Here is a 21,807-nt window from a genome sequence, read left to right on the forward strand (position 1 = left end):
TAAAACAGTATCAAGGATTCCAGAAAGAAAAAAATATGATTTGAAACTGATTATGGAAGCAAGGGAATAACTCTGCGTGACGTGATTGAACTATGAAATGACATGACATTTGTATTAACCCCAAGTAATAATAAATTAAAAGAACAACAACAAAAACATGCATATCTAGGAATCGGCTTTGGACTTATACTAAATTCTGGCTTTAACTTAAGAACAATTAGTTCTTACATCCTGGCCCTGCTCTGTACTCACCCGCAGGAAGGGAACACAGAGGAGACGAGTGCTATCACAAAATGTGGTGAAGAAATTGGATGGTGACCAGCTATTAGATAAACTAGTGTCTGGAGTCTAAAGGCTTGTCTCTAAACAAGCAGTCATCTAAGTGAGATGTCAACTAAGTCAACATGGAAGAAGCACACCATCATCAGTCACCAAAGGGATCTGAATCATATAATCCAAAAGCAAAGGATTAGTATCAGAGCCTAAAGTGTGAGAATCTGGTTTGCAAAAGGCTACTGATGGCAGTGGGAGCCCAGGATTCATTTGTGGAACTACATCAGCAATAAGCCTACAGTGAACTCCCTCTATCCACAATTGAGGGATAGGAGGGAAGTGGCTATTAAACAAAGTGCTTGGGAGAGAGGAGTATAGAAAGTCGAAGTTATAAATCTGATCTGAACAGTTAAAACTTTGTCATCAGCTCCCCCTCTAGGATAACATGGTGGACTGGATCTGGTTTCCAAAATTTTCTGTATGTTTCATTTGTATTGTTTGGTTTGGCTTTTGTTCATATTAGGGTGTATCTCAGAGGTGTTATGTCATTGGGGATCACCCTCTTGAAGTTGTGGTACATATTTATCTGTTTTTTGGTATGTGAAACCCAGGAATGATGAACCCATAGAGACAGCAAGTAGAATAAGGGTTATGGGGAGGGGGGGTAAAATGGTGTGTGTGTGTGTGTGAGAGAGAGAGAGAGAGAGAGAGAGAGAAGGGGAGACGATGTCAAGGAATACATGAAGGAAAAGAATAGTTAGAAACAGATTGTGGAAACAATTGTACAATTCTGCTGGATATGATTACAGTATGGAATGATATGATGCATTTGTTAAAAACCCAACTAATAATAATGAGGTCACAGTATCAAAATATCAACAACAACAACAAAAAAAACCAAACTCACTGCTATCAAGTCGATTCCCACTCACAGTGACTTTATAGAACAGGGTAGAACTGCCCCTGTGTGTTTCCCAGACAATAACTCTTAACGGGAATAGAAAGCCTCTGATTTTGAACTGATGTATAGCCACTACACCACCAGGGCTGTTAGATGCAGGAAAAAAAGTCGTTGTGGAAGTATTGCAGCTAGTAATTGTAGAAGGAATGATAGCTTTAGGAAACCCCATTAAAAACTTCAACAGAACATTTATTAAAGCTAACCCTGACCTTGAAAACCTCAAAGCATTCATAAAATATTTTCACTGTCAATCATTTTATGGCAGAAAAAAATAAGCTGGCCTAAAATGGGACCCAATACAGACTGTTAATTTTTTAACAGTCTTATTGAGGTATAATTTACATACCATAAAAATCACCCATTTTATGTGAGAAAATTTAATGAGAAAATCACCCATTTTGAGGCCCCAGCTTAGTAATTGATTCTATCTGAGTTTATTAATGAAAGCTAAAACCATTGAGTTAAGGATTGTTGAGGGAAAGAATATTTACTTGTCTCAAAAATATTATCCCCCCCCCGGCTATCAAAAGAGATAGTGTCTGGGGTCTTAAAGGCTTGAAGGTGAACAAGCGGCCATCTAGCTCAGAAGCAAAAAAGCCCACATGGAAGAAGCACACCGGCCAGTGCGATCACGAGGTGCCAAGGGACCAGGTATAAGGCATCATGCAAAAAAAACGATACAAGTGTGTGTATATATGTGTATATATGTGTATATATGTGTATATGTATATATATACCATATTAAATGAAGGGGGAAGTGCAGAGTGGAGACCCAAGGCCCAAGTGTCGGCCAATGGAGATCCCCTCATAGAGGGGTTTAGGAGAGGAGATGGGTTAATTAGGGTGCGAGGTAGTACCGATGAAGAACACAGCTTTCCCCCAGATCCTGGATGCTTCCTCCCCCCAACTACCATGATCCGAATTCTACCTTGCAGGACTGGATAGGGCAGAGGCTGTACACTGGTACATATGAGGGCTGGAGGTACAGGGAATCCAGGGTGGATGATACCTTCAGGACCAAGGGTGTGAGGGGCGATGCTGGGAGAGTGGAGGGTGAGTGGGTTGGAAGGGGGGAACTGATTACAAGGATCCACATGTGACCTCTTCCCTGGGAGAGGGACAGCAGAGAAGGGGGGAAGGGAGACTCCGGATAGGGCAAGATATGACAAAATAACGATATATAAATTACCAAGGGCACATGAGGGAGGGGGGAAAGGGGAGGGAGGGGGAAAAAAAAGAGGACCTGATGCAAGGGGCTTAAATGGAGAGCAAATGCCTTGAGAATGATTGGGGCAGGGAATGTATGGATGTGCTTTATACAATTGATGTATGTATATGTATGGATGGTGATAAGAGTTGTATGGGTCCCTAATAAAATGTAAAAAAAGAAAAGAGAAGAAAAAAACGATTAGGGCAGAGACTGTACAGATGTGCTTTATACAATTGATGTATGTATATGTATGAACTGTGATAAGAATTGTATGAGCCCCTAATAAATTGTTAAAATTTTTAAAAAAAGATTAAAAAATATATTATCCCCAATATTATTCAGTAGTTACAAAGGAGAAAATATATCTTTACAAGAGAGCTAACTGGTAGGTACCACTTTCTATTTAAACAAGTAATAAAATTTGGCCTCATCAATCATGAGAGAACTGGGCAGTATATTCCCTCTGATCTGATGCGATAAGAATCATACCATTTATGTAATATTCTTATTAGCAATGGTTATCTTGAATCTAATCAGATGAAAATAGACATTCTATGGATGAGCCTTATATATAAGGTAATTATTTGGCTTAGACTCTTGAAAATGTCACTCATGGAAAACAAAACAAAGCCAAAATAAAATCAATAAAGGACCTATCTTAGAATGAAAAATATATAATAGTCAAGTTCACTATATTAGCCTTGATTAGATTCTTGCTCAAAACCAAAATAATACTATGTAGGACCATTGGGGAGCCCTGGTGGTGTAGTGGGTTACTCTTTGGGCTACTAATGCAAGGCCAGTAGTTTGAAGCCAGCTGCTCCCTGGGAGAAAAATGGGGCTTTCTACTCTTATAAAGAGTTACAGCATAGCAAAGCCATTGCAGCAGTTCCATCCTGTCCTACAGGGGCACTATGAGTCAAACTCAACTCACTGATAATGTGTTAATTTGGGTAGACTAGAGAAACAAATTCATAGACATTCATAGGTGGATAAGAGAGAGTTTTATATATGGAACAATTGTATATTGAGAAAACACCCCAGCCCAGTCCAGATCAGGTCCATACGTCTGATATTACCCCATATGTCGATACTAGTCCAAAAAATTCCTCTTTAAACTCATGGGGACATGCAATGACACTGAATGCAGGAAGAACACAGCCCAGTGAGTGGAAAATCTTGTGGATCCAGTGGTGGTAGAAGCATCTCAGTGCTGGTGTGGGTCCCCAAGTGGCTCCTCCAGCTCAGGGCAGTAGCGTAGCTCCATGTGTCTTTTCAGCTGGAATGTCTCGCAGGGAGTGAGTGTGTATCCTGCCTCCAGCTAGCTATTTATCTCCTTAGCGCCTCCAAATGAGGTCATCAAGCTGCAACCTGATTGACAGGCTAAACTCCACCCCTTCATTCTTAAGTCTCAAATTGGCAACAGATTATGTAAGTACTACAGGTAGTGTGGGTTTTTTTAAAACAGTTTTATTGTCATATAATTCACATGTCAATAGTTCATTCATATTAAGAAGAGTTGTACAATCATAACCACAATAAATTTTAGAACATTTCTTCTTGTACTCATTGTAATTAACTCTTCATTTCTACCAACCTCCCTTACCATAAAAAGCCCTGATGATATAGTGGTTACACAGTGGGTTTTAAAGGATAGCAATTTGAAACCCCTAGCTGCTTCTCAGGAGAAAGACGGAGCTTTCTACTCCCATTAACAATTCTAGTCTCAGAAACTCGTGGGGCAGTTCTACCCTGTCTTACAGGCTTTCTGTGAGTCAGCATCAACTCGATGACAAGAAGTTTCCCTAAGGAACCAATAATCCAGCTACTGTCTCTATAGATTTACCTCGCCTGGATTTCATATACATTTTGAAAAACTGAACAATAACACAGTAAAACAAAAAACCTCAATAAAAAAGGAAATAATAAGTTTTGGATTTTTTAGGACAAATGAGAACATTGAATATGCATTTTGTATGAAATGATATTAAAGAAATGTTCATTGTCTTTTATTTGATAGATATTGTGGTGATGTAGGGAAATATCCTTATTATTGAATATGTACATTAGATTATGTAAAGAAGCTTCATATGTATATTTTTCTTCTGAATGATAAAAATTGTTAGTAAAGGGGAAGAAATAGAGAAATTTGTGACAAAATGTTAGCAATGAGTGAATCTAGGTAAAAGGTATACAAAATTTTTTTACTATTTTCTCACTTTTCTGTAGGTTTTAAAATAAAAGTTGAGGTTAGTGGAATATCTTTGATAGAATTTGCCAAAAATATCGAGTATAATTGGACCTCTGTGCTTAGTTAGCCAATCAGTTACTATCTGTAAAGTTGTGGTATTAAAATAGAATGAATTTTCTTATCTACCATTCTGTTTCTTCATTCTCTGCAGTAATAGCATCAAACTTCATCTTCTTTCCCTTTCACACATACAAGAATCATTATCTGTCGAAACTTCCTGCTCATACATGTTAGAGGAAAAAAATATCCGGTTCCTTCATCATCAGAAGGAGGTTGTATTTTATATTGGCTTGTGATTAGAGGATTTTTTAATTACCTGATTAGAGGAGACGTTGCTGAGTCAGGTAGATATGGATTTCAGCAGAGCCGTTACCACTCAATAGTTTTATGCCTTCAGTAGTTGCTTAATCTCACTCAGTCTATATCCTTTTTATAATAAGAAATAATACTTGCTTTGTAGGGTGTTTACAAAGATTGAAAACAGCAGCGACTAACTTTTCTCAAAAAATGCCTGACCCAGGGTGATGGTCAATCAATGGTAGTAGAGAAACTGGTTGTTATAGTGTATTATGTGTAAGAGACACAGAGGAAGAACTAAGTCAGGTCGTGTGGCTCAGAGAATACCTATTAAGTTGGAGCTAAAGAAAGTAGCTGTAGATAAGTTATCATTGATAATCACTTACCGAGAGAAGTCGCAAGAACAGCAGAATCGAAGAGGGGTGGGATGTCAGTGGCTGGAAAATACCGAAGAAAGAGATTATATGAAGTTTGAATTAATAATCTTCCTGTCTGTTACATATTTTTCAACAGTGAGCAGTCCTGCCTGGGTACAGTGGGGGGAGTGGGATGGAGCATATCAAAATGTAATTAAGGCTACAAAGAAAAATCACTGTGATTTTTCTCTCACCCGGGATCCTCTTTGTTCTAAAGAAAATCCTGATGCTCTCAGCCACTATGTAACATATAACGTTGTTTTATATGTTTCCTCCAGGTGTCTGGCTAAAGTTCTTTGTTAACACAGGGTAGAAAGTAAGATAATAGATTATAGAGATTAGAGAATCTTGAGAGGTACTAACAAAATTAAGGTTGGTGGCTGCATCGGGTAAGCATTGGACTTATGATGACTGCAAGGTTGATGGTTCAAACCCATTGGCCACTCCTCTCTAAAGGTGTTACTATCTGTTCCTGTAAACATTTACAGCCTTGAAAACCCTATACAGCATTGTTATGAGTCAGAATTGACTCTGTGGCAAGTGAGTGTTTTGTTTTGTTTTTAACCTCTGGGAGAGTCTTGCTTTATATAAATCAAGGAACTATAGCTCACAGAGTTTAACTGATTTTGTTTTAAGAACACACAGCTAATTAGTGGCAGGGCTGGGATTAGAATCCACATCTCTCAAATACCAGAATGGTATTCTGTCAGTTGGAATGCTCTGAAAAGAATTCTACCATTACATGTGAAAGCTGGACAATAAATAATGAAGATAGGAGAATAGATGCATTTGTATTAGCGAAGAATATTGAATATGCCACAGACTGAACAAAATTGATGGAACATCTTTGTTTGTTTGTTTGCTTGGCCAGGACAAACAAATAGGCCTTGGAGGAGTACAGCCAGAGTGCTCCTTAGACATGAGAATGACAAGACTTCATCGCACATACTTTGGGCATGTTATCAGGAGAGACCAAATCGGAAAAGGATGTCATGCTTGGTAAAGTAGAGTCAGCAAAAACAAGGGAAACTCTGAATGAGAGGGATTGACACAATGGCTAACCATGACGGGCTCAGATAAGACAATAATTGTGGGGATCGCACAGGACTAAGCAGCGTTTTGTTCTGTTGTATACCAGGTTGCTATGAGTCAGAACCCATTTGAGGCACCTAACAACAACAACGTTACATATTACTAGATAGAAAAATGGCTATTAATTAGGTACTTCACATTAGAGGTAAAAGGCTTTCTAACCATAATAATGGTAATACTTTGTGTTACATCTTAGATCCAGGTGCCTGTGTACAGTGCCTAGTCAATATAAGGTAGAAAGAGTTAGATGATAGAGATTATAGATCACTGGGAGGCATTTTACTGTTAACAATTTAATTATGGTGGAAAGCATTGAGAGCTTATATAAATTCTCATTTGAGACAAAGGAGGTCTTAACACATGATGGGAATGAAAGCACCTTGTAATTCTTGATGCTCTTTTACCCTGGGGCCTTTCCATTTCATATCAAGAAGTGACATGGAGAAGTAGTGGAAAATAGACAAGATGTTGTCTGACAGAGGTTCTTTACATTTGTTTTTAATAGTAAATGTGATCGTGTCTCCTGAAATGACTATGCACTGAAAAGTTAGAGTTCAACTTCTCAGTGAATCCTTTTATGCACATCAGAACCCAAGTTAGAGGAAAACAAATTCATGTGATATTTTATCAATAGCAATATCATTTTAGAGCTTTTTGTCATTTCACAATCTTAATTCTAAAAGGGTCTTAGAAGCAAGTTTATGACTTAATACCCATAATGTAAAGATATTTTTATCTATTCCCAAACCTAACCGCTGTTAGGCTAAGAATTATTTAACTACAAATCACTTAAGTAAAAATCAAGTTCTTAAAAAGTGATTTGGAAATTAAACATGACACATTAGCTGTCTACACTGTCCAATATACTTTCTGATATTCATGTGTAAGTTATGAAGAACCAGGTGCCTCTGTTCTAACTTACGTATAAGTAGGGGTCAAAGCTAAGTATTGTTGTTAGGTGCCATTGAGTCGGTTCCAACTGAGAGTGACCCTATGTGCAAATAACAAAACACTGCAACTTCCTCAAGATTGTTCTTCTGTTTGAGTGCATTGTTTTAGCCCCTGGTGTCAGTCCATCTTGGCAAGGGTCTTCCCCTTTTTCGGTACCCCTCCGTTTTACCAAGGGGCAGGTAAGTATCAGAGTACTGAATTCAGGAATATTCATTATTAGTATTGAGAAGTGAGTATTTTAGTATTGAATGAAGGAGTGTCTGGATAGGTGTTAGTTTCACCAGTTTAAAATGCAATGTTCACTTATCGCTTGACATTATCTAATACCAGTTTCCCTCCTGATTAGTGCAGACCACTGAGGATTATTAGGAGCTCTAGTCAAATACCAGTTTTCTTGCTTGTATTTCTCTTTGTAAAAATTTACAGCTTTCTTTCGAGAATGGCTTAGCGGCAATGCTGCAGTCACACATCTGTCTTCTGAGTTGGCAGTCACTGAAACTGCGGCAATTCCCGCTCTTCAGGGACCACTTAGGACAGAGCTGGCAATCCATCTCAGCCAATTTGTTATTCATTTTAGATCTATGGAGTTACTTTTCTTGGGGAGGATATGGAGGTGAAGGAGAGGTGTTTTGTTGTCTTCATATATCAAACCATTGTTGTGTCGGTTAATATTTATCAAACACCACAATGGAGGAACAGACCGTGGAAAATCTTGTACTTTTCATTATTTTAATGTTCAGTTGAATGGTTTGCTTCTGTCATAAAGTGCCACAAAGTTTCAAGTTTAAAAATCTCTTTCACCTGTAATCACTGCACACTCTTCTGGGGTAAAACCAAATGCTACACTAGTTACTACGGAGGTGACTCCACCTCCTCCCTGTGTGCAGAATAGAACTGGACTTCACAGAGTTTCTAGGGCCATGACCTTGTAGAAGCAGATCACCAGGCTTTATTTTCAGAGGAGCTGGAATGACTACATTTCCCATTGCCACTGAGGACTCCTCTATCACGTATAAGCTGCTCACAGTAAGTAGATGGCAATTGAGGACAGAAAGAATCTTTCGGGTAACTAAAAAATCTGTCACGGCTACTGTGTTAGCCCTCCTCACCTGTCAACATGATTAGACTCCCAAAACCAGGTCGTTTTGCAAAAATTGGCGGTATATAAAATTGGAAGCTATATCAGATCACAAAATGGAGAATCAGTATATCATTACAGAATATGTAACTGCCGAAGCACATTATTGCATAATGACCGAACTACTGAGTATCATAACCCAGACAAATTGTCACATCTCTTAACTATCACAACCAGCATTAATATCATCTAGCACCTCTGTGTTCATTAATACGAAGAATAATCCCATAGTAGTTTTTTTACTGTTGTCGTAAATGTGAAATATCAAAACTGTTGGCTGTTGAGATTGTTGATAAATGAGGAGTAGGTGTATTTCAAAAATTGTACAACTCCATTAGTGCTGGGCTGGATATTCATGTATTCATGAACACTTTAAAAAACCCACATTTTCCATTGTCTAGTGTGAAAGCAAAATGCTTTCAGGATAATTTTAGAGACATAACTTTGTGTGCTATTTCATAATCATACTTCATTTCTATTCAGTGTTTATATTTCTTGTTTTGAGGGGATTTTTTTTTCATTTAAATTATTGTGTTTTTTTAAAAAGCTTGAATCTAGATAAGAACTTCTTTTGCGTTTTTATTACTCTACTTTGTTTTGAAAATAGTGCACTCATGTAAGTGAGATATGCATACACAACATGAAGAAATGACAAAAATGTTTGAACAGTTTTAGCATAGTATACCTGCCCATACCCATACTGTCATCCTCATTCAGTACTCTAAAAATGTTACTTATGATCATGTTTGCAAAATAAATGTATAAGCCCATGGTCAGGCTTGCAAGTACTCCAGTAACAGGAAAATGAATAATTGAAACTGTGCGTTTATTTCTATTCATCTAATTTGATAATTATATTCCCATCACATTGAGTCACTTGGAACCCCAAACTTACTGAAGCCTGTCCATAAATCATGTGCTTCATAGCATGCTGCTAAAAGCCTGGATTCAGTCTGCGTGGACATAATTATTACAGTCCTCTTCTGACTCTGGCTTTTAATTGCAGAGTAAACATAGCAGAAGTGATACACTATCTCTCTTGGCTCTCAACAGTTGGATGCTAAAACCTTCCACAAATAATCTTACATAAAACCATTAGGTCTGTTTGTTTCATAGTTAAATTATGTCTTATTAACAGCAATGTCTTTGACTGATTATTATAAGTCACTTTAGTCATATGCTTGCACGGATATAAAAAAAACACTTGATTCTCGTCCAGTGCACATTTGAATTTTGTCATCTCTTTACTTCAACCAACTAGTTATTGATTATATTGTGCACTTTTTTTCAGTTTATAAGTTGCTATGTAAGGACTCATTAGAATCATGTCGGGCAGGAATTAAACTGAAAGTCATTGCAATAACAAAAACATACAACAGAAAGCAGTGAGAGAGTTTGAAGTTGAAGAGCTGTCTTTTTGCAAACAGAGAAAGAATAAGAATTTTAATGATTTAAAAAAAAGTGTACAGAGCACATCATTTCTTACAGGGAGTAAAAAAATCAAGCCATCTCTACTCGCTGTTCAAATCAAAGTGAAATTTCTGTGAAATACAAGAGGAAGCCCACATTTCACCTGTCTTTCTAAATTGATGAAAAAGGATGTCTTTTTCTGAGCATGAGAACCCCTGTAGGCCAGCCAGGAGCCCTGGTGTGGTACGGGTTACACAAGGGGCTGCTAACCAGCCGCTCCTCTGGACAACAATGAGGTTTGCTACCATTCAACAGGATTGCAGTCGCAAGAACCCACGGGGGCAGTTCCACCCTGTTAATAGGGTGGCTATTAACTCGCTGGCAGTTCATTTATTTTTGAGAGGCCAGAAACTTCTGGATTACTGGGAGCTGAAACTTCTGAAAATGTGTCGAAGAAATCATTGCACTAGGTATCTCTGCAATGGACATGGTCGATGAAAGACAAGATTCCATGTCTTTCAACATTCCAGCCACCAGGACTTCCAGTACAGAAACTAGTCTTTACAACCACTGGGCACAAGAAGGCTAGCTTCACTTCAGTTCCTGTTTGCAGTGCAAGTAGGGTGAAATTAGAGTTTCCTTTGCTCAAGTCTTTTGTTTCTCTGGCTAGGTGTATCCCTAAGCATTTTATGTTTTATGTCACCATTGTAAATGTTATTGCTTTCTGAATTTCCTTTTTCAAGGCTCTCTTTGATTATTTACAGGAATCTGATTGATTTTTGTATGTTGATCTTGTACCATGTTGCCAAAGTTTCAATTATTTCCAATATGTTTTCTTCTCAAGTCTGTGGGGTTTTCTACATGTACACGCATATCATCTGAAAATACAGGGACTTTTTACTTCCTTGCCTGTCTAGATGCCCTTGGTTTCTTTTTGGTCGCCTCATAGCTCTAGCTACGGCTTCCAGTACAGGGTTGAATAAGAGTGGTGATAAAAGACGTCCTTGCCTGTTTCCTTTCCAAAAGGAGAATGCTTTCAGTTTCTCCCCATTGAGTGAAACGTTTGGCCATTGCTTTTGTGTATATGGGCTTTATCATGTCTATGCGGCTGAGCATGTCTATGATGTCTACCATGCCTCATAGAAAACTGACCACCAGTATGGTTTTTCGTTGTGTTAAGAAGGTGTGAGAAAACAGTCACAAGACACCATATTTTTATCCTCTGGCTACTCAAGGGCAAAGAAGACTCCAACTCCTCACCGGTCCAAAGCCTAATGCCAGGAAGCAGAGGTCAGACACGCCTTCACCCTGCATCCTTTTAGGCTCTTTTGACACCAGCCCTTTCTCTCAGGAAACTCGACTTTATTGCTAGGCTCAGTAATTCGTTGTAAGGGCCACACAGACAATATTATTATTAGTTTATTAGAGAAGTGAACTGGTTACCTACCACAAACCAGGACCAGAAAACATTAAGGATACAGCCATTGGCCACAGCAAACTTCTCCTTGCCTCTTGTGTTGTAGAGAATATTGTGATACTTCTGATATTTGAGACACAAATACTCTTTATCTTCCAGGAATGTGGGAGCAACAACACTAAGATGCCTTTGGGAGCCTCCTAAGCTTGTCCAAGGTAGGAACTCACTTGCTGCTTCTTATTGTATTTAATTGAAAGCTATTTTCTATCTTTCCATTGTTTAATGCATCATATTCTCATCTCTGCTACCCTTTACAGACAAAATTAATTCATTGTCACATCTTTGCCCCTCGGTTCTAAACTATTTCTTGTAGGTTACATTATGGTATCTTTGGTTTCTGATGAGAGAATCTGTGATGGTTGGTATTTTCAGAATTCCACTCCCAAACTCTTTTTATGGTGTGTACATTCAAATTTGAAATAAATTTAATACATCTGCAAAATTAGATTTTTCACTAATCCTACTTATGTTCTTTTTGTGCCCAATTGACTGTCCTCAAGCTGGAGCACCTCCCCAGATGACTTCTGTGTGACATGATTTAAATCACCCCAAATAGCAGGATTCATATTATTTGTGAGAAAGACAGATTTTTCTCCAAAGCAATTTCTTTCCTGTTAGTAACTAGAAATCTTAAATGCACTGGAACCTTGCTATAATGCTGCTTTTGGGGGCCGTGCCCTCTGTCCCCTTCATTTATAAAATGGCCTGATGGTATTTCACCAAACCAACCTCTTCACATGCCACGCAGGCCATTCTTCTCTGGAGCACTTCAGGATTTGAAAGCATAATAGGGAGTTGCCGTGGGGTCGACTATTCACTCAGCACCGCACTCACTGCCATGGAGACCAGTGCAGTTCATAGAGACCCGATAGAACAGGACGGAACTGCACCCTGGGTTTCTCAGACTGTAACTCTTTATGGAAGTAGAAAGCCTCTTCTTTCTCAGGGCTGCTGGTGGTTTTGAATTGCTGACCTTTCAGTTAGCAGCTCAATGTGTAAACACTGTGCCACCCAACTCGCTGCCATCAAGTCAATGCTGACTCATAGTGACCATATAAGACACGGTAGAACTGCTCCTGTGCGTGTCTAAGACTGGAACTTCTTTCTCCCATGTAGTGGCTGCTGGTTTCGAATGAGCTTGCAGTTACTAGCCCAACATGTAACCACTCTGCTAACAGGGATCCGGCTTCGTTCAACATAGTACTTTTTAATTTAAAATTTCACTGTATTTGACAAACAGGTGCAAAGTAACAGAAAATGGGCTGTGTTCGATGGCATTCCAAAGACATGGGTTCTAGTATTCTCATTACTGTTGGTCTTTAAGAAGTTATGTAATCTCTCTTGAACATTATTTAGCCACTTCGTCCCAGCACATTTTGAGATTTGAATGAAGTAATAATATCCATAAATGAAAGCTGTTGCTGTTGCATAGAACTGAGCACCATGGGCTTTTCTTACCTCTTAATTTTTTGAAACCAAATCACCAGGCCTTTCTTGCATGGTGCCACTGAATAGGTTTGAACCACCAACCCTTTAGTTAGGAGTCTTGTGTGCCATTTAGGCAACCTTTGGTTGGAGCCTCGTGGCATAGAGGGTTACAGTTCAAAAACCACCATGAGACTTTGTACTCACGGGAAGATTTTCAGTCTCAGAAACTCACATGGGCAGTTCTACTGGGTCACTATGAGTCAGAATCCACTCGATGGCAGTGCATTTTTGGTAATGCACATAGGCGTTTGGAAAAATTTAGTTCTAGATACTTGATAAGTGTTCTTTTAGGTGCAAAGGCAAACCAGAGAGTAGCTGTGACTCTAAATGCAAAGGCACATCGTAGGTGGTAGGAGAGGGCAAAGGAAGAGAAACAACGTCTTTGGTTGACTTCCTGAACGTGATTGGAAGTGAGTCTCATGTAATGCGTAATATTTCTTTAGAATGACAATTCAAGGACTACTTAAGACGCAATCATTCTACTACCTTGTGTCCCCCTCCCAGAATTCAGGACACTTTCGCTATCTTTTCTTTTTATACTCACCCAAGATAGGTACTCTTTATTGATTTCATGCGAAGGGTAGGGCAATACAGATGCAGAGTGTCTTGTCACCACCTTACCTATCTATGACAAGGCCAGTGTAGTTATTCTCATGACAGAGATGACAACTTCGCATATCTCTAGAAACATTTCCCTTGCCGTCGGGTCAAAGTTAGCACCCTGAATTCAATGACATCTATTCTGAGTGCTACTTTAATTTTAATATACTGTTATCTTCATCAAAGTTGCTAGTGATTCGCATAAAGGTAGTGTGTGTTTTTATCTGTATGCCTGTGTCTCTTTTTTTGAGTAAGAGATAATCCCTTGTTATATTGAGCTCCTGACAGTTTAAATTTTTAAAAGCTTGTTTTTTTGTTTTGTTTTGTTTTTTTAAACAATTTATTAGGGGCTCATACAACTCTTATCACAGTCCATACATATACATACATCAATTGTATAAAGCCATCTGTACATTCCTTGCCCTAATCATTTTCTTTTTTTCTCCTCTTTTCTTTTTTTACATTTTATTAGGGACTCATACAACTCTTATCACAATCCATACATCAATTGTATAAAGCACATCCGCACATTCTTTGCCCTAATCATTCTCAAAGCATTTGCTCTCCACTCAAGCCCTTTGCATCAGTTCCTCTTTTTTTCCCCTCCCTCCTCGCTCCCCCCTCCCTCATGTGCCCCTGGTAATTTATACATCGTTTTTCTGTCATATCTTGCCCTATCCGGAGTTAAAAGGTTGTTTTAAAAATTCCTTTCCACCCTTAGTCTTAGTTTATTTTGTTGTTGCTGTTGAGATTATATACAGCACAACATATCCCAGTTTATCAGTTCTACATGCAGTTAGTAATGTTGATAATGTTCAAGTTGTGCAACCGTTTCACCCACCTTCTCTGAGGTGTTCCTCTCTTCAATTTTTGTGTTGCTATGGTCACTTTGATCCCATACAGATCATTCTTAAAAGAGCATAATACTCAAGACAGACCTTTTTCACTAGTTAAGATAAACTAGGGTTTCGTTTTAAGATGACTTCAGGAGATATCTTTGGCTTAATGCTTAAAGGTTATTTCTAGACAAAAGTGCCAGTTCTCTCAGCTTCCAAGTCTCCAAAAAATCTGGAGTCCATGAGAATTTAAAATTCTGTTTTGCATGTTGCTTTCCCCCCTTTTGATCAGGATGCTTCTGTAGAATCTTCTATTAAAATGCCCAGTAATAGTAACAGGCACCATCCATTTCTTCTGGTCTCATATAAAAGGAGGCAATGAGTCATATGTTCTATTTCCCCTTACTGTTCCTCACTCTCCTCCTTCCTCTGTTGCTCTAGGGCAGTGGTTGGCAAGCTTTTGAGACAGATGAGCCAATCATGTCCCTCACAAAATTTAAAAACTATTTGAAAGCCATAAATATATTCTTTTTTTAATATATTTTTTAATTTTTTATCATTTTACTTGGGGCTTCTACACCTCTTATCACAATCCACACATGCATCCACTGTGTCAAGCACATTTGTACATATGTTGCCATCATCATTCTCAAAACACCTGCTTTCTACTTGAGCCCTTGGTATCAGTTCCTCATTTTCCTCCTCCCTCCCAGCTCTCCCTCCCTCATGAAACCTTGGTAATTTATACACTATTATTATTTTGTCCTATATTACACTGTCCGACGTCTCCCTTCACCCACTTTGTTGTTATCCATCCCCCAGGGAGGAGGTTATATGTAGATCCGTGTAATTGGTTTCCCCTTTCGACCACACCCTTCCTACACCCTCCCTGTAACGCCACTCTCAGCACTGGTCCTGAAGGGATCATCTGTCCTGAATTCCCTGTGTTTCCAGTTCTTATCTGTACCAGTGTACATCCTCTGGTCTGTCCAGATTTGGGGACTCTGACAGGTCTTATCACAATCCATCCATCCATCCATCCATTGTGTCAGGCACATTTGTACATTTGTTGCCATCATCATTTTCAAAACATTTTCTTTCTACTTGAGCCCTTGGTATCAGCTCCTCATTCAGAAATATATTCTTATAAGCAGATGAAATAACCATTATCTGAATGATGTCTTTTAAGTTTTTTCCAATTTTACTTCAGAGCCACATGTACGTACTGAAAGAGCCACCTGTGGTGCAAGAGCCGCAGTTTGCCAACCCATATTCTAGGAGACTAGAGACCAATTGTGGAGCCGAGGATGGCTGCTTACAAGCTTTTCAGACTCAAGGTATACTTAAGGAACTAGGAGGAAGAACAGAAGCACTAAGCACATTATTAGACCCATTCGCTGTGATATCTCATGAAACTATTGCCTAAATTCCAAACCAAGAAACAAAATCACATGAAGGCTTTGGTTGTACATAATCAGACTTGGCTGCTATTCTTTTGAGTTGTTGTTGCAAAAAGATCACACAACTTTTACCAGTTCAATTTTGTACAAGTTTATAGCTTACTGGCAGCAGGTACAGTGATCACCTGTGCACACTACCCTAACCAATGGATGTGTTTTTCCATCACACCTCATCCCCCTTTGCTCCCTCTTTCCTGTCCCTGGTAACCACTTAGAAACCTTGGTTTCTGGACAATTGCCTCTTCTTTTTATATAAGGGAGATCATAAAGCCTTTGCCCTTTTGTGGTTGGCTTCACTCCGCAAAATGTCATCAAGCTCCACCCATCCTGCAACATGTAACAGGACTTCATTTTCTCCACTGGCTGGGCAATATGCCCTTGTTTGTATGGATCACATTTTGCAATAGCCCAGCTTAACAACTGTGGACCCTCTGAGTGCTTGACTACTCAGTGAAATGTTGGTGGCTCGAGCCCACCCTGTAGCTTCTTAGAAGAAATGTTTGGCAATCTGTTTCCAAAAGATCACAGCCTTCACACCCTTGTGGAGCCTTGAAACCCCAATCTGCCACTCATGAGGTGGCCATTCAATAGGAATGTACACAAAGGCAACTGGCATGGTCTTTGTGTGTTGTTTTCATTTTGTTTTACCTAAGACAGACATAGATACTACAGTAACGGAGATCTGAATATGTGGCATTGATGTAGCAGGTGAGCAATGAGGCTAAAAAGATCACCAAGCATGTAAGCAGTGAGAACACATTTGGCAATGCTATTGTGTCTGACTTAAATTCCAGGTCATATTGCATGGCTGCTGAGGTGACAGTTCTAGGAGGACAAGAGGTTTAGAATGCAGACTTAATCTGTTTGTGGTAGTCATCAGAGGTTCGTTTGCATCTCACTCTTGCCAATCCATTCGGAATCATAGTGACACCCCGCCCCCCCTAAAAAAAGACTTCCATCTTTGTGGGAAACAGATAAGCTCTACTTTTTCCCACAAAGTGGCTGGTGAGTTTGCATCACTGACCATGAAGTTAGGAGCACAAACTAGGGGTCCGCTTATAAGCAACATTTTAATGGTACAGGTTTCATGGTCAAAAGTCTGGAAGGTTTTTGCGAGATCTTCATTAGCTGTGTCTGTAAGCGTGGCTGGGAATTATAATCTCTCTTCTAAGCTCTCTCTGTTTGTTGGCAGAATTTCTTTCCTTGCCTTTGTCATAGGACCAAAGCCCCCTTTCTTGTTGGCTGTGGGCCATTCTCAGCATCTGGAGCAGTGGCTCTCAACCTTCCTAAGGCCACCACCCTTTCAGACAGTTCCTCATGTGGTGGTGACCCCAACCATAACATTATTTTCATTGCTACTTCATCACTGTCATTTTGCTACTGTTAGGAAGTGGGCAACCCCTATGCAAGGGTCGTTTGACCCCAAAAGGGGTCACGACCCACAGCTTGAGAACCACTGATCTAGAAACTACTCTGAGCTCCTTATTCCATAGAGCTTTCATCTCAGCAGTGGAGTAGCTCCCTCTTATCTTATCTACTTATACTTCAAATCTTTCTCACGTGCTCTCTTGTGGTCAACTAGAAAAAACTGTCTCTCAAAGGCTTATATGATTAAGTCAGACCCACCTCAATAATTACATATTTTAAGGCCAATTGATTCAGCCCTTTAATTAAGGTTACAAAATCCTTTCACAGCAGTATTTAATTTAGTATTCCGAATGAATAGCCAGAAGCTGGGAGACTTGGTGGTGACATGGATTACATATTGGGCTGATAACCATACGATTAACAATTCGAAACCACCAGTGGCTCCAACCAAGAAAGATGATGCTTTCTGCTCCTGTGAAGATTTATGGCCTCAGAAACCCACAAGGGCAGTTCCACATGTTCCGTACAGTTGCTATCAGTCAGAATCGACTAGATAGCAGTGAGTGAGTTTGGACACATTGAGGATGAGACATCTTAGAACTAGAACATTACCTGTCAGACCCAGGCATTCCTCAGACTCTGCTCTGACTTTCGGGGTAAAGTGGAATGTTGTTGTTTTCTTTTCTGTGTATTTAAAAATTTAGTTTTTAATTTTAACAGTTTGATAAACATACAATCCACATGTCATCCATTTCACTAGTTTAATTATATACATAAGCATTGTGCAGTCATCACCACTATCAGTTCCAGAATACTTCTTCTTCCTTGTAACTGTTGTTGGTGGCTCTCCATTTCCTGTCCACCTCCCCTGCTCTGTCCCTCTGGAACTATAATCTAGTTGTTGTCTCTAAGTTTACTTATCCTGTGTTTCATATACAAAAACAAATAAATACATACAAAATCAAAACAAAACTCATGAGGACTTAAGCAGGAAAATGCATGATGTCTGAGGAAGCAGAAGACAGCTGTACCAAGAGTGGTGTACTGTTGGTTGGTGGATAACAAGGTCTTGTTACATCAGCACCCTGTATATTGTATTAAGATACATACTATTCCGGCAATCCTGTCATGGTTATTCTGTTCGTTGCTTACGCTTGTTCCTATTAGGGTGCATCTCAGAGGTGCGTCATCATTGAGGGTCACCTTCTAGAAGCTGTGTTGTTTGTTTCTCTGTTTTTCGGTCGGTAAATGAAACCCAGGGACATCAAGGCTATAGAGAAAGCAAATAGAACAAGGGTTTGGGGGTGCAGACATAGAGGTGTGGGGAATATAAGAGGGAGATGATATCATGACGTCCAGGAAGGAAAAGCATGTTTAGAGACTGATTATGGAAGATATTGTACAATTCTGTTTGTTGTTAATGAACTATGGAATGATATTATATACATATTATCTCCCAAATTACAGCAAATAAAAAGCATAGGTCTAGGAATGGGTTTGGGGCTCACACTGAATCCTACCTCTACCTTAAGAACAATTAGTTCTTACATCATGGCCCTGCTCGATTCTCTCCCTCAGGAAGGGAACACAGAAGATATGGGTGCTATAGCAAAATGTGGCAAAATATTTAGATGGTGCCCAGCTATTAGATAAAATGGTGTCTGGGGTCTAGAGGCTTGTTTGCAAACAAGCAGTCATCTAAGTGAGATGTCAACTAAGTCCAAATGAAGAAGCTCACCAACATCAGTGACTAAAGGATTATAAATCATAAAGTCTGGCCTCAAGGGAGGGATCAGTATCAGAGCCTAAATTGTGAGAATCTGGTGTGCCAAAGGCTAAGGATGACAGTGAGAACCCAAGATTTATTTGTGGAACTACTCAGGAAATAAGCATCCGGAGACCTCCTCATATCTAAAATGGAGGGAAGGGAGGAAAATTGTCACTACGCAGAGTGCTTGGGAGAGAAGAGTAGAGAAGAGCAAAGGCATAAATCTGACCTGAACAGTTAAAATGTTGTCAGTAAATCGCCCCCATTTTGCGGGATGGACCCAATCTGATTTCTGAAATTCCTTGTATTTTTCGTTTGTATTATTTTCTTCAGTTTTTGTTTGCTCATATTACAATGTATATCTGAGGTATTATGTCAATAGAGGTCACCCATTTGAAACTGTGGTATGTGCTTTTCTGTTTTCGTATATGAAACCTAGGACTGATGAACCTAGAGGGACAGCAAAGAGAATAAGGGGTTTTGGGGGAGTACAGTGGTTGTGGGGGGAGGGCTAAAAGGGAGATGATGTCAAGGAGTCCATATAGAAAGAGAATGGTCGGAAACTGATTGTGGTAGCAATTGTACATTCTACTTGACATTATTGAAATTCGAAATGATATGATATATGTATTAAATCCCAAACAATAATAATTATTTTAAAATGGCCCAACAATAATAGAAAGAAATAACAGCAACAACAAAAGCACCTCAGTCCAAAACAAAGTAGAAAATGTTAAAAACTTGGACAATTATACATTGGATCAACAGGGAGCACTAATGACAAAGTGTCACATTTTGACCTAACTACAATTGCAACAATCCGCCCTACAATGTGCCCTGTCGGATGATAACAAGGCCTTTCCCTTCTCCTGTTCAGAGTCAGAGGGGAGTCACCCAGGGCTTCATCTGCTGGGGGTACCCTGCAAACGGGTTTTGGAATTCCACTGCCATCTAAAGCTTTCTGCAAAAACAGTGTTTAGAATTTAAGCTCTTACACAGTTCCTTCCTCTGGATTTGGATTTTATTATTTACAATCATTGGATCACACAGGCTAGTGTGCTTCCTCCATGTGGATTTAATTGCCACCTCATTTAGATGGCTGCTTGTTTGAAGACAAGCCTTTAAGTGCATAGACATTCTTCTTTCTGATAGCCAGGCACCATCTGGTTTCTTCACCACATGCAAAGTGGAATTTTTTTCCTTTATAATTAGTGTCAGTTTAGAACCAGAGTCTTATACTCACTGGACATTTATTTTGCATTTTCCTATGTAGTCAACTGGTAAATGGCAATATGTCCTTTTAGCAACAAAAAACCCCAAAGCTCCTTCCATAGTCATTCCAACTTATAGTGACCCTGTATCATGCCTCTATAGTGGATAGAGGCTGTAAATCTTTATGGCAGCAGATAGCCTGCTCTTTCTTCTATGGAATAGCTCATGGGTTTGAACCACCATCCTCAAGGGGAACTGACTCCACTTTCATTTAAGAGCCCTTCCTATATCAATGAACTAGCTCAACTCTAGGAACTGGTAAAAGAGCCAGCTCTATTGTAGTGATTTAGATCATAGATCTGTTTATCAAAGTTTTATTCTTTATTTGTTTTCTTTCTTTTCAAATTTTGTGATGAAATATATAACATAAAATGTGCCCTTTTAACTGTTTTAAGTATACACTTCAGTGGCATTAATGATATTTATAATATTAAGCAACCGTTACCACTGGTGGTTAGTTCCAAACTTTTTTCTGTCACGCCAAACAGAAACTCTGTGCTATTAAGAAACTAATTTTATCCTTCCTCCCAGCTCCTGGTAATCTCTAATCTACTTCAAATTAATCTGTTGTTGATGTGTCATCTAAGTGAAACCATACAATATTAGTCCACTTTTGTTATGCTTAACATAATGGTCTCATGGTTCATGTATGTGGTAGCACGTATTAGAATCTTTCTTTTAAGACTGACCATTGTATGTGTATTGATCAATTGATGCACAATGGGTTGTCTCCACCTCCTAGTGGTAAAGAAATTTCTCTTTGACTCCTTGCGTTCCTTTTGAGTGGAATGGTTAGGTCATATATAAATTCTATATTAATTCTAAGGAGTCCTAGTGGTGTAGTGGTTACACATTGGGTTTCGATTCTCATGGTTGGCAGTTCAAACCCACCAGCAACTTCACAGGAGAAAGACTGGGCTTTCTACTCTGGTCAGCAGTTACAGTCTCAGAAACCCACAGGGGGTCACTGTAAGTCAGCATTGGCTTGATAGCAGTGAGTTTGTTTGGTTTTATTAATTCTGTTTAACTTTTTGAGGAACCACCAAACTATTTTCAGCAGAAACTGCACTATTTGACACCCAGGTTGCACGAGGTTCCAATTTCTTCGTATTCTCACCAACACTTATTTTCTATTTCTTTTATATTAGTTATCCTCATTGGAATCAACTCAATGACAGTGAGTTTAGTGAGAGGGGATGTGAAGCAGTACCTCATTGTAGTTTTGAGGAAATGATGTGGGTCACACCATTTCACCTTATCTGGATTCAGTAGCCACTAGGCTTCCCCCTCCATCTTTCTTTACCCTAGTCTGACACTAACTACTCCTGTGGCACTCCATTTATTTCTAAGTTCAATCATTTGATGCAATGTCCACACAGAACTCAGACAATATTCATGATGATGGGGATTCGTTGGGGGAAGCTATATGAGTTTCTGATATATTCTGGATATTCAACCCTGATTTAAAGATATTTTAAATTATTCTGTAGGTTGCTGTCTCACTCTCTTGATAATGTCATTTGATGCACAGCAGTTTAG

General features: G+C 39.2%; 1 protein-coding gene across 1 annotated transcript in view; it reads left to right on the forward strand.

Annotated features, from left to right (window-relative positions):
- The window catches only part of NUP62CL (nucleoporin 62 C-terminal like), a 102,286-nt gene that overhangs the window by 66,572 nt on the left and 13,907 nt on the right, over window positions 1-21,807 (forward strand). Inside the window, exon 9 of the mRNA XM_075539125.1 lies at window positions 11,576-11,631. Within this exon, the coding sequence (XP_075395240.1) occupies window positions 11,576-11,620 (45 nt within the window). The 3' untranslated portion in view covers window positions 11,621-11,631. The remainder of the gene's footprint in view (window positions 1-11,575; window positions 11,632-21,807) is intronic.

The sequence above is a fragment of the Tenrec ecaudatus genome, chromosome X (genome assembly GCF_050624435.1).
Source record: "Tenrec ecaudatus isolate mTenEca1 chromosome X, mTenEca1.hap1, whole genome shotgun sequence".
Lineage (NCBI taxonomy): Eukaryota > Metazoa > Chordata > Mammalia > Afrosoricida > Tenrecidae > Tenrec > Tenrec ecaudatus.